The sequence below is a fragment of the Pyrus communis genome, chromosome 14, assembly GCF_041283825.1.
Source record: "Pyrus communis isolate YQ-2024b chromosome 14, ASM4128382v1, whole genome shotgun sequence".
Lineage (NCBI taxonomy): Eukaryota > Viridiplantae > Streptophyta > Magnoliopsida > Rosales > Rosaceae > Pyrus > Pyrus communis.
In genome coordinates, this window is record NC_142578.1 from 472,599 (window position 1) to 486,130 (window position 13,532).

A 13,532-nucleotide genomic window follows, 5' to 3' on the forward strand; every position below is an offset into this window, starting at 1 on the left:
CAAGCTATTTTGGTCTTTGTTTCATGGGAAATGCACCGGTGGATGTACGGGGTGGACGGCAGCGATTCCACCATTTGGGAAAGCAACACGGTTGACTACCACCATGGTTCAACTCCTGGTGAGGCAGGGAACAAAGCCCAAACAACTGTAGGGGCGGCGAAGCACCGGAGGTGACGGATCGAAGCCACCCATTTCTAGGGTTTCCAGTGGGTTTAAGGGAAATTGGAGTTTTTCCCGGCCAAATTGGACTTAGCAACAAGTATAAAACTTGCTCTATTCATTGAGATCTTCATTTCTGTGAAATTTGAGAATTTTTGGAATTAGTTAAATTTTCGGGTCGGGGCGTTACAAAATGGTATCGGAGCAAATGATCCTATCTAACAATGTGAGATATTATTGGTGTTTGTGGATGTGAATTGTAAATTTTGAATTGTATTGATATTGCATTATTCTATAAGTTCTATGAGTATGAACAAATTTATGTGGAATGCATATATTGTGAATCACATGAATTGAATTAAATTGAATGAAAGTAGAAAACTTTAAAATATTGTATTCATGTTATAGCTTTGAAGATGAGCGTTTGGTTTAAAGTTTCGGATTAATCTTGAATTGAGTTGATATTATGATATGCATTATGAAAATGTTGAATGTTAAGATGATGGTGAAATTGTGACAAGTAGATGGAAAAGTTGTACTATACTTGGGCAAATGAGAAATGTTGAATTGAGCGGAAAAAGGTCCGTGGTGTTGAATTGGGCGAAAAAGGCCCGTGGGTATTGAATTGGGCGAAAATGCCCGTGGACGTTGATTTAGGCGAAAAGGCTCGTGAATGTCGATTTTGGGCATGATGGCTCATGGAATGGGAGGAATGTTTGATTGGGCAAAATGGCCCGTGGATGTGGATTTGGGCGAAATGACCCATGGAATATGGAAAAGTGGTTGAATGGGCATAAATACCCAGTGTTTTTGGGAGAAAAACTCCATGTCTGGGCTGTGAGAATGAGTTATCAATGTTATGTGTGGGAAGGTATAATTGTCGGGTATATTACGATTCTTTCCAGACTGCTAATCACTTGTTGGGATAAAAAGAAAATCGTGGTAAAATCTTTGTTTGGCCAATGATGATTATGCTTAGAAATTCTTTATATTTGTATTGGTCAATGATAATGATGGATCTAAATTTTAATAGTTATGAAAGTTATGATTTATTGAACGGGAATGAAATTATAATCTAAGGTTATGGTTTGTCCATTAAAATTGGAATGGTGGAAAGATCATGAAGATTTCTTCATTTATTATTAGTGGACATGAATAAAACTATGAAATGAGATTTTGAGTTTGTTTAACATAAACAATTTCCTGTATTGTGTTTTTTATTATTATTATTATTATTTTTTTTTTTTTTTTACATTTGATGAAAAGAATTGATGGGGGAAAGCTTGTGATTACAAATTTGATTGGTTTGGTTGCCATAGTCATGAGTTGTCGTTGTTGGATTCGATATCGCAAACAAAACCAATGAAGAGCACATATTCTCATGGCTATGTGATTAATAAGGTTTTTGTTGGGCACTGGAGTTGTGACATATATATATATATATATATATATATATATATATATATTCTCTTCTTTGGTTAATGGAAGGTGAATGATGCTCTAGAGGTGTGAGTCACTAATTTATGTGATCTGTGCCTGCACTTAGAAGCAATTTAAAAGAGAAACAATTAAAAGAAATATTTAAAAACTGTTAAAATTTACTATGGGTAATTAGTTTATTTGCGGATATGAAGGAAATCATAGAATGAGCTTTTGTTTTCGTTCAATGTTAACAGTATTGCGGATTGGATTTAAATTCCAAATTTTTTATACAGTGATTATGGCTAGATGTTCTGGTGTTTTTACCAATGAATGTGGTTGGAAATATGTGTGTGAATCATGATGATTATTCGTTGATCTATTTATTTTGAGCTTGAATAAAAATCATATGATTCTATTCCCTATAAATGGAAGGGCAAGATGGGTTCTAATTTCCTTTCCGTTATTTGATGGTTGAAATCTCGGAGACGAGATTTATTTTAATGGGGGTCGAATGTAATACCCTGAAAATTTAAATATATGAATTAGATATTCATAATTATGAATATGCGGAGAAAATAAAAAATAAATCGATTTATGGTTATGAAAATTGAATTGAGAAATTGTAAAAATTTGGTTTCCGGAAATTATTATAACTTACGTATTTGTATTATTGAGAATTTATATTAATTTGTTTGAATTTAGTTTTAAATTAAACTAGTTACGAAGTTTGAAATTTGGAAATTAATTATCTAAAACCTGTAAACCTTTCAAGGTCACAATATATGTTTGAATAAAGTTTAATCTCACGAACGAGTAGGCCCAAACCGTTCATGAAACGGAGTTATAAAGAAGAAGTTATTAACAATTGAAGTGGAGGGCAAAATAGACATTTTTCCCATTAATTTGGAAGGCCCCAGAAAATCTGGAGCAATGGGATGATACCACGTGTGTGGCTGTGAGGAAGAGAGGGTTGTGGGAGAGAAAATGAGGGAGAGGGTAGACCAATAGGGGGAGAATCGGGAGGAAAAATGAGAGAATGGGGGAACACCTGTAACGACCTGTATTTTCAAAAATAATTATATATAATTATGTGTTGTATATACTTATTAATTTCAGAAAGTTTTGTATTACTTCTTATTTATTCATTAATTCCTTTATTTCATTTTTCTATACTCTAATTTGCTATTATTTTGGACCCAATAAGTTCAGTACACCATTACGGTAGTATTTGAACGTAGTATTTGAACTATATATTCATATTATTCATTTTCTTCCCTTTTACATTATTTTATTAAGCTGTTTGTTCTATTCTAATTGGACCAAAACTGTAGCCAATTAAAGGGCTTTTACATCATTCCTATCGAAGAATTAGCTGACTTTGTATAGCTATAATAATAGAAACCTAGGGTTGTAGAGCGATGCAGTCTGTGTACCAAGTAAGGACCAGAGAAAGTGGAGAGAGAGAGAGAGAGAGAAGGAGAGATAAGCCAGAAACCAGAACTGAGAAAGGGCTGTGGAGTCCAATCGACTCAACCTGTATCTCGTTGTGTATGGGTAAACGATTTCCATACTTCATTTATCCTCTCCATCACTGTTTCCTTTCTTATTGTTGTCTTGGATTAGCTACTGTTATCCAAAACTAGTTTATATGCAAGCTTCGTATGCATGTGTGTTTATTTATGCAAAACCAGTTTTATATGAAGAACCAAAATATGCATATGCTTAAACCCTATTTTGGCACGTAAGAACTGCTATGCTTATTTGGGTATTGTTTCCTATTGGCTATATATATTTTGTTATAAAAGATGATATTCAAAAGGCTGCACATATGATATCAATTTACCAGTTGTTAGGATACTATCTTTTATAAATTGGTTTGACAAATGGAATTCGGTTAGAGATTTCTATTTTCCCAAAACAACAACCATACTTTTATGCTATTTGAATTGAAGCATTAACAACCATACTTTTATGCTATTTGAATTGAAGCATTCTATTGCATAATACAAAGAGTTTAATATACGAACTTTTACATATCATTCATAATACTAACGGATTAGTGCTTTTATCTAATATATAGCTTGGCTGAAGTATGTTAATGTACTTATGTATTTTGAACTATACCTTTGCTTATTTTATAAAAGTATTATAGTTCAAAAGTTCCTTCACTGATGACCATGCTATTATAAATTAACCAAATGACTTTTGAATTAGTAGTGTGTAATTAGCAAGTTTAAGCATGTTGACTAGGATTAAAGTTCATGTCATGTTTTTAGTAATTGCTTACACTTGTGGATAGGAGTTGCTGAAGATAGACTCTTGTAGTAGAGAGTCAGAGCAATGCTTTGGAATCCAGGTAGGGGAAATAAGGCAAACCTTTATGGAAATTGATTTTATTAAATTTCGTGTAGTGATAATATTCTTGATCTTTTTGGTTGATTAATGTGGTTGAATACTAATTGACTAATTGCTTTAGTTAAGTGTTTACTTGTTATTGGTTATGGAATTATTGTTGAAATGTTATTTGTTAAGAATATACTATGATACATGTGGAAGATAAATTGATATTATTTGTGTATCAATCATGTTGATGTGGTGGGAATTTCAATATTCAGATTGGAAGCATGGAAATAAGGGTAGCTGGAAGGGATCTTTTGTGTAGTTGAATCTATTCATTGTGAAACCAGTTCCAGGCTAGCCCGATGTGCACGGTAGAATAGGATATCGACGGGAATTGTCGATGTGGGTGATTTGGGCTGGAGATCAATGAATTAGATAAGATGACTAGCAAAAAGGGTTTATGAACTTGGGATATCATATGGGGGTTAGTTTCTATAATAGAACCTTTGAACCACCTTTACAGGGGTAAAATGCATGGTATAAGAGTGCAGGTCCGCGTGTTTTATTATATAAATTCACGAGGGTAATTGAAGGGGTTGCATTGCATTCATGCATTATTAGCAATAAGGATTTGATATTTGGCTATATGATTTCATGACACTTCATTTAATATTGTCAATTACTGTGATAAGGTTATGTCCCTACTGAGCTGTTGAAGCTCACCCCTCTATTGTTATACAAGTTTAAGAACTAAACAGTCAAAAAGGGTAGATGGGATGGGATTGGATTAAGTGTGAGGATAGAATTTTGTGTTTATTTATTTTAGTCTTGTAAAGAATTATCGATTTCTTGTTATAAGAGGAATTTCATATTTTTCCACCCAGTTTCACTTTCCTTTTATTTAATTTTATTTTTTGCGTGCCGGATTCGGGTTCGAGATTTTTCCTATTGACCCCAAGTCCGGGGCGCAACAACACCGGATCATCCTAGACCTGATGGACCCAACCCGGTTAGCCGACTCCCGTGACGGTTTTCGATGGTTTTCTGTCCGATTCTCGGTGAGTTTCTTCAAGTTATTACCTGGAAAAGTGTTTGCGACCTCCCCTTTCTAAATTTTATCAAAAGCCTGAGCTATTTTGGTCTTGGTTTCGTGGGAAATGCACCGGTGGGTGTACGGGGTGGACGGTGGCGACTTCGCCATTTGGGAAAGCAACACGGTCGACTACCACCATGGTTTGACTACTGGTGAGGCAGGGAACAAAGCTCAAACAACTGTAGGGGCGGTGGAGCACCGGAGGTGACAGTCGCAACCAGCGGGTTTGAGGGAAATTGGAGCTTTTTCTGGCCAAATTGGACTTGGCCACATGTATAAAACTTACTTTACTCGTTGAGATTTTCATTTCTGTGAAATTTGAGAATTTTTTGAATTAGTTAAATTTTTGGGTCGGGGCATTACAAACATAGTTGTGAACAAGATTGCAAAGCCCTAGGCAAAAAATGAAAATTTGTTGTGTTCATCAAGTTTTGGGTGATCATTTAAATTGCACTTTATGATTGCTATGTGAGGCTATTTTGGGGTGAACATGGGAATTCGATGTCCAATTATAAACCCAAAAGAAATGAGATACTTATCGAAAATCTTAGATATAAACTCTCCAGCATTATGCAGTCTTTCAGACTTTATGGGATAATTAAGGTAAGTATTTATATAGTTTGCATTTTGGTTGAATTAGTCCATGATTATTCACTTGAATCCACTATGAAAAAGGGGTCATTTCGTATCTTTGCTAAGGATGATATAGAAATCAAATTCCCCAACCAAACAGGCTTGGCAAATTATATTTGTAGGCGCATGATCCTTACTTTGGGTAAGGAGATGCATAGTGATATCATTGTTCGACCTACATGTCCCAAAGAGTCGTGCTAAGGCAAGTAAACTGCTTGAGCAACCTAGCTTCAGGTTGGAACCGCTTCTACTACCGCGCCCTTTTGTGCTGAAATCAAACAACAACGACATGTACTTGCGCTACATGCTTGATCAAGAAAACAACTTTCATCAGATTCTCCGGTTCTCCGCACAGGATCGTACGAGCCAGTACGCACAGTTCCAAGTCGAGCGGCCAAACAGTAGGGACCACCAAAATAATCACTACGTTCATATCAAATGCTTGTACAACGGAAAATACTTGCGAAGGATGGACAAATCTAAGCTATTCATCCTTGCTACGGCTGACAATCGAGACGAAAACACAGAAAGATGGACTTGCACATTGTTCAAGCCTGAGAGTGTCGGACCAACCGGAAACAACCGCAACAAGAATGTGCTCTGCCGACTACGCCATGTCGCAACTGGCCTCTATACAAAGCCATTTGTTGACGACAGATTAGAATTACGCTTGGGCGATGAAGTCCCTGACCCCTACGAAGTTGATGTCTACACAGCCATTCGCACCCATTACATGATGTGATCATGTGTTGTTTTTGCGCATGTTTCTCTAGAAATATTCACGAGAATTCACTCGTTCTATCTCAGTCACCTATGGCTTTAAAAAGTTTGTTGCATGAGCTAAATATAATTGTGTTACTTGAAAACGCGTAATTTTGATTTCCTTTTTAGTTTTTAATTAGTTCACTGTAATATGTATGTGCTAAAGGCTGTAGCTGTTAAAACGAGTCACTAAGAGTAGATAACATAGGAGTCCTTTATTAGGAAAGATTTATGTTGGGTTATAGTCTTCCTTATAGAACAAGGTTTGTATGTGATATTGTAAATCCTTATTGAATAATAAACGTGAAAATAATATGTATAACATTCTACAAAAGCAATAAACACAGCCTATCCTTGTGAAAATTAATGTATGTTTTTAGTAGTGGGTTTAATAATAGTTCATGGCATTCATTCGTTACCTTCTATATATAAATCCTACTATTAACCGAAGCCAGTCCTGTAACATATCAAATAATTGTTTCGTACAACGCATGCACTATCATGTCAAAAAGTTAAAATGCACATAGCATAATTCGTTGCAATACCACCACAATGGCATCCATGTGTAAGTAAATGTCTCTTGTGAAAAGAGATTTTAGAGAATGACTTGTTACACTAACACATGGAGTTAATTACTCTTTGTAATCTCATACTTTTATTTGAAAGTGAGCGAGATAAAAGTCCCAATTAATTCCAACAGACGAGAATTCCGACTGATTCTACAATAATACCAACCACAAATGTTTAATAGCCCTAACCCTCTATAGAATCCAAACACTACAATTCACTTCACTTGTTGAGCATCATTCTCACAAACTCCTCATAGTTCACCTGGCCATCGCCATCTTCGTCCGCTTCACGAATCATTTCATTCACTTCTTCATCTGTCAGTTTCTCGCCGAGATTCGCCATTACATGTCGAAGCTGCACAATTAGGCAGATTGTCCCTTTAAGTTTCCACTACACACATTCTTCAATATATCATCATACAAACAAGTAATTATGATCTTTACCTCAGCAGCAGAAATAAAGCCATTCTGGTCCTTGTCAAAGACCTTGAAAGCCTCTTTGAGTTCCTCCTCAGAATCAGTATCCTGCACAAGTTTTAATTCAACAAACTTTGTAAACCATTCCAATTACATATCCAAACCACAGACAGAAAGAGCAAACCAAAACTTAATCAAACGAACCAAAACATAATCAAACTAATGCTTCCAATTCTATTAACATTGACCCCGATTCTTACTCACCCTACAGTCAAGACTCATGAAGCACTTGCTCTTGATTGTAAGTCATGATCGAGAAAAAAATTGCAACATGCTTTAGTTATAACTGGAAGCGAGAATTATCAATCATATACTTGGTTTCCACAAGGATTAAATTAGAACAGAAGAATTACATTTTAAACAATGACGGATCAGTTGGAAGATTATTGAACTCGTATATATTTACTGCAGCGATTTTATATAAAAAGCTTAGGGTGAAAGTTCTAAACAAGTACAATTGTAGCATAAAAACCCCATCGTCATATGATTCACCAAATTACAGTAGATCACTATCCGGAGATTCAACAATGTGAGGAGATTATAATTTATATACCTTCATCTTCCTCGCCATCAAATTCAGAAACTCGGAGAAATCGATTGTGCCATTCTGATCAGCATCAACTTCACTGATCATGTCCTGCAATTCAGCCTCAGTGGGATTCTGTCCCAAAGATCTCATCACAGTTCCCAACTCTTTGGTAGTGATGCAACCTAAGTGCAAACAAAAACATGAATCTAAAGTACTTCTACCTGAAGGATGGGAGGTACCAAAAATGTACGAAACAGAACCCATAGACATGTTTTCTTTGTCTTTCACAAGACGATATTCTAAATTAATTTATGACACGGGGAGAAAGATTCGAACTTGGTGCAAGACGACGGACATACTGCCTAATCTGCATCTACAGACCCATAACATGTCAATTCAGAGACATCAACAATTCCAGATTTGACATGAATCATTCAAAAACATAATCATAAGGGGTAGTTGAAAAACTTGATTCGTGAACTTTCAGACTACTCTTATACAAAACGAAATTAAACCCAACAAATATATACATGATTTATACACACATACATATATAATACACATATGTAAATAAGAATGTGTAGAAATATATACCATCGCCATCTTTGTCAAAGAGGCAAAAAGCTTCCTTGAACTCGGCGATCTGCTCCTCTGTTAGTTGCTCCGCCATTTTTGGTCTCTGCTCTAAAGATTTTGGCCAAACGTGGACTGCTGCTTGATCTCTCGTTGAAGAATCAAGTTTTCGATCAAAATGTCCCTACAAATGTGTAAGTAGTTAATTACTTGTTAGAATTTTGGAGCCTGATCCGACGGTTGAGATCGCACCAACGCTGATTTTTGTACGGCCATGTGATTGCGACCCCACCGCTACTCGCTTGCACTGTTGCACAACGTACCGGCGCGGATATCTAGGGGCGGGGGCCCACTGGTTCGGTGTGTCCATGTCTGGCCTGCTTTTTTTCTGTTGACCCAAGGAGCTCAATGCTCATGTGCTCGTCCTCATTTGCCCTTCTCGTGAGTACCAAATTTTTTATTCCCTTGTAACAAGCGCTTTTGTTGAAAGTGCTGCTATAAAAAGCAATTAAACTAAGCATTCTCTTTTGTGGACGAAACACACTTTTAAGTAAGGTTGGTTTGGAAGGACAATAGGGTTTAGGGTCCGTAAGTCGGGTATAAGTACCTAATTTTTGTCCGATTTGGAATATTGTTGCTCAAGAAAAGCACTTCTAAACATGTTGAAATTTGTATTAAAACGTGCTTTCTATAAAAACATCTTGAACAGCTTATCGAAGAAGCGTCCAAATATGTGCATCTTCAAAAAGTACTTGCTTAATAGCAAAAAGCACTTGCAATATCATTTACTTCCAATAACAAAAACATGCTTGTATAAGCACTTCTGATACATTCTACCAGACATCAGCAAAGTTCTGCTAATGTTTGGTTCTCTAAAAACGCTTTTATTTGTTTTAAAAACACTTCAAAACAGGAATGTGAGATACAAAACTAGTGCAACAAACCAAAAAGTTCGCGTTGCTTTGTGAATTTGTGCAGATAGACATAATTCACAAGAAACCATACAAAAGTGCATCATTTGAAACGATAGTTTACAACGATATGCTTAGACTGATAGCCTGCAAATTATTCTGAATGCTATCAAGAACTGAAATATACTTTTTTTTTTCTTCTAAAGAGGTCTCAAGACATTGTATGTATATCGATGAAACTCTCTCGCTTTCTCAACTTTACGCACAAAAAGCACAAGCGGAAAGCTCAAATTGTTAGTAGTGCAAAAAGTCTGAACAAAAATGATGAGTTGATGGGTTGTATCTGCAAGTAAAAAAAATTTGGCAGAAATGCAACTAGAGCTAATGCATTGCTCTTGTCTATGGAGGAGTCTGGTTTTTTTACTTGACAGCTAAGGCTGCTGCTCTGTACCACGACGCTGCAGCCATTGCACCTGCGTCTGGAACTGAAGCCAGTATATCTCCAGAGATATAACTTGAACGACCAGCCTGCATAAAACACATGTGCCTGCATGAATCAGATCCCCATAAATACAAAATGGCCGAGGAGGATATGATATCATTGTAATTAGGATTCTACGGGTGAAAAAGGAAGAAGATAGAAACAAACTAGTTGGACACCTGTGCCTGCATGTTCTTAGTCAACTCAGCTCCATCTAATGCCGCTTCAGATGAGAGTAGAAAAGCAGTCACAGGATCATCACCAGCCTTTAACCTCTGTTTTCAAAAACAGATATACTGGAAGTACAAAAATATGAGCCCGCAAAAACAAAGCAGAAGTAACTGATAATTATCTGACCTCCTGAAGAACCATAGATGCTGGAATAAGGGCATCTAACATTGTCCGGTAACCAGCACTAGCCCCACCATTAGAGGACAATAAATCATTAGTGTGAGGAAGGAACACCTTTCGGCCTTAGGATTCTAGAGCCTGAAGACAAAGCTCCTAGTTTGCGAAGTTCACAGATCGTCGGCACCGGGTTTGATCTCGGTTATATTAGCCGTGAGAATATAACTACGCCGAACCGGTACCAAACATTATGGACACAAATACTCGAAAGAGATAAATGTCTTGATCGTAAATATGGCCGGTCGTCGATGTGCTGAACTCTAAAATATATTTGTGAATATCCAATCATAAAACAACTTGGCGTTCAAAGTGCCGAACCTAGTAACCTGTAACATCTCACTTCGTTAAGAAGGATGATGAGATGTCCTCTACCAACAAGGACTCGAAAATCCTTGTCGACCAAGACTTGGATAAGTAATCAGTCGATCTCAAAGCAGTACTATTTATCCAAACTGAAGATGCTCCGTGGTCGGCTGATTCTACGGCTACAGTGTTGTTCATCCAAACTGAAGATGTTGCTAGTTGCCTTCACATTGATGTTTATCCTAAATGAAGAGGTGTCGACAGAAGAAAGGGGAAAAGGATAAAAATCTCAAGTTGTTGAGAAGTTTTGCGTAGGGTAATTTGTGTGTTGAATTAGAGAGGGTTAGAAATGTTGCACGGTGTCTTGTATTTATAGAGACGAGTACGCGATTGATAAGCTTTACCTCTAAAGCTGACTGAAGTTCCACCACGCTACTAAAACTCTTCCACTGTTCAAGCTTTGGTCAAATCCTTACCGTATAACTTTAGTGTAATCTACATGCATGGACTAACAAATAATGCTCATCTAATCCAGTCACCAATCCACGTGTAGCCCTATACCTAAGCAAGATAAGCACTCATTTTTTATGTTGATCAGAACATAGACATTTGACCAAAATATCTTTCTTCCCAATCACTTCACTTCCATGCAAATCATTTAATTTCACCTTTATCTCACTTGCTGACTAGTATAACTCTTATTCAACACCTGAATGTAGGGTTGGGCAAACGGGTCTTGGGCCCGCGGGTAGGGGCGGGTATAGGCGAGTCGGGGCGGGTACGGGGCGGGTTCTGTTTTTAAATAGGGGAAACGGGGCGGGGCGGGCCTAGGTAATGGCATTCTAGGGTCGGGCCGGTTCCAGATTTATAGAAAAACGGGGCCCCGAACCGGCCCGTTTGTAATTGAAATGGACGGCCCAGATTGAAAATAAACATACCTTCCAATCATGACCGTTGGTTTTAGGTTTTAGTCTAAACTCCAACCCGTCTCTCTCTCCCTCCCTCTCTCTCGCTCTCCGTCGGTGAGAAACAGCTGCAGCCATGGCGCAGTACAGCAAGGTCGCCCCGACCCCTCTGCTGAAGGACGAGCTCGACATCGTCATCCCCACCATCCGAAACCTCGATTTCCTCGAGATGTGGAGGCCCTTCTTCCAGCAGTACCACCTCATCATCGTCCAGGACGGCGACCCGTCGAAGGTGATCAAGGTCCCGGAGGGCTTCGACTACGAGCTCTACAACCGCAACGATATCAACCGGATTCTGGGTCCCAAGGCGTCCTGCATCTCCTTCAAGGACTCTGCTTGCAGATGCTTCGGCTACATGGTCTCCAAGAAGAAGTACATCTTCATCATCGACGACGATTGCTTTGTAAGTATCGCTTTTGGGTTTCGAAAACTTGGGATCTTAATTGGGGCTGTTTTGGATGTGGGATTTGATTTTTGAGTTGAAAAGGTTGGATCTTGGTGGGTTTTGGGAAGTGGGTTTTGTTGGGGTTTTCGAAATCTTGTTGTTCAATTGAATTTCGATTCGACTCGAATTGATTAGTTTGTGATGAAATTCTGTTGCTTTTGTTGTTTAGATCTGTTTCTGCTGCTAATGTTTGACTTACCCTCATCGTTTACTTTTGTTAATGAACTTTACTTGCTTTGATCTCTGTTTCTTTCGAGTCATATTTTAATATCATAGTTGCCTTTGGTTTGATCCGTTTCTTACCATGAGTTCTTTCCGTTAGTGTACTTAAAGTCTTGTGTAGAGATGTTGTTTGTTAGTCATTGTCTTCTGATCCGGTTTCGGTGATAGCATGAATTATATAATTGCAATTCTATGATATCGAAGCTTTTGAAAGATTTGTATTGTTTTCGTAAATCTTAGGTTCAGCACTAAGCTAATTGATATACTGTTTACTACATTCACAGATCTCCACCTTGCACTCGAGTCTGTTCGAATTATTGTTAGATTTACACCTAAAAGTTTCGGCCCGTAAATATTGATTAAGATTAAAACGTTTAATTTCGGTTTCGTGTATTCGTAGTTTGAGTAGCTGGTGTTGTGTATTTGGAACTGTTGCTGGAATTAGCAATGTTATGGTGCTGCTAATGTGTTTCAGATTTGATCGATATCCTTAAAATTCTTGTGAAATTGAGGTGTTATAACTTAAGTATGGTACTCTTTGTGAAAATGCAGGTTGCCAAAGATCCTTCTGGCAAAGATATCAATGCACTTGAGCAGCATATCAAGAGCCTTCTGTCTCCGTCAACTCCATTTTTCGTCAGCAGGTGTGTGGTGCAGGGGAACCTTGAGATTGGAAGTCTCAGAGAAGTTGATGTTAAGTCTGGGCTTCCTGCCACTACAAGTACTGAAAGATTGGAACTTCTTGACGATGACGAGCATATTCTTAGCATTAAAATAATTGGTGGGGATCACAGACTTAGGGTATGAAGACTTTGATATGAAGTTCTGTGTTCACCGGAGTCTTTGCATATCCTTTTATAATTCAGCACATACTTCTCTTTTCCTTTTATTTGGTTGCACATTTCTCAGCATACAAGCTAAAAGGTTAACTAGTTCACAAGATTTTGATATGAAGTTCTGTGTTCACCGGAGTCTTTGCATATTAGTCTGCAGTTTTTTGTGCAGATTGCAATCTGTGCAGTTTGCAATCTGTGAATATGTACAATTTTTTTTTTCTTTCAAACAACCAAAAAAAAAAAAAAAATGGACCCGTGGACCCGGCCCGAACCGGCCCGTTTCAACCGGGCCGGGTAATGTCCGGTTCTTATATTAAAAAATGTAATCCCCGGCCCGGCCCGCCCCGTTCCCTTTGAACCTAGGTCCGGTCCGGTCCCTTCAAAATTGGGCCCGGCCCGGCCCG

The 13,532-nt window shown here is 37.8% G+C and overlaps 2 protein-coding genes across 2 annotated transcripts; one reads left to right on the forward strand and one right to left on the reverse strand.

Moving 5' to 3' along the window:
- Positions 1 to 7,041: 7,041 nt before the first annotated feature.
- LOC137711897 (calmodulin) lies at positions 7,042 to 8,737 on the reverse strand. The gene is made up of 4 exons (XM_068451055.2): positions 8,579 to 8,737; positions 8,009 to 8,166; positions 7,423 to 7,503; positions 7,042 to 7,333 (listed from the first exon to the last, which is right to left on the reverse strand). Exons 1-4 carry the CDS (start codon positions 8,652 to 8,654, stop codon positions 7,199 to 7,201), a joined length of 450 nt encoding a protein of 149 aa, XP_068307156.1. The 5' UTR covers positions 8,655 to 8,737; the 3' UTR covers positions 7,042 to 7,198.
- Positions 8,738 to 11,653: 2,916 nt separating this feature from the next.
- On the forward strand, positions 11,654 to 13,263 carry LOC137729457 (UDP-arabinopyranose mutase 3-like). Its single transcript, XM_088683855.1, has 2 exons — positions 11,654 to 12,028; positions 12,845 to 13,263. Exons 1-2 carry the CDS (start codon positions 11,702 to 11,704, stop codon positions 13,097 to 13,099), a joined length of 582 nt encoding a protein of 193 aa, XP_088539981.1. The 5' UTR covers positions 11,654 to 11,701; the 3' UTR covers positions 13,100 to 13,263.
- Positions 13,264 to 13,532: the final 269 nt, after the last annotated feature.

Bases quoted from the DNA above. Each gene is read 5' to 3' on its own strand.
- LOC137711897 (XM_068451055.2), bottom strand. From the start codon at position 8,654: ATGGCGGAGCAACTAACAGAGGAGCAGATCGCCGAGTTCAAGGAAGCT. The intron at 8,167-8,578 runs GTATATATTTCT...GTTTGCACTTAG, and splicing joins CTTTGACAAAGATGGCGATG to GTTGCATCACTACCAAAGAG. The intron at 7,504-8,008 runs GTATATAAATTA...AAACTTGTGCAG, and splicing joins TGATGGCGAGGAAGATGAAG to GATACTGATTCTGAGGAGGA.
- LOC137729457 (XM_088683855.1), top strand. From the start codon at position 11,702: ATGGCGCAGTACAGCAAGGTCGCCCCGACCCCTCTGCTGAAGGACGAG. The intron at 12,029-12,844 runs GTAAGTATCGCT...GTGAAAATGCAG, and splicing joins TCATCGACGACGATTGCTTT to GTTGCCAAAGATCCTTCTGG.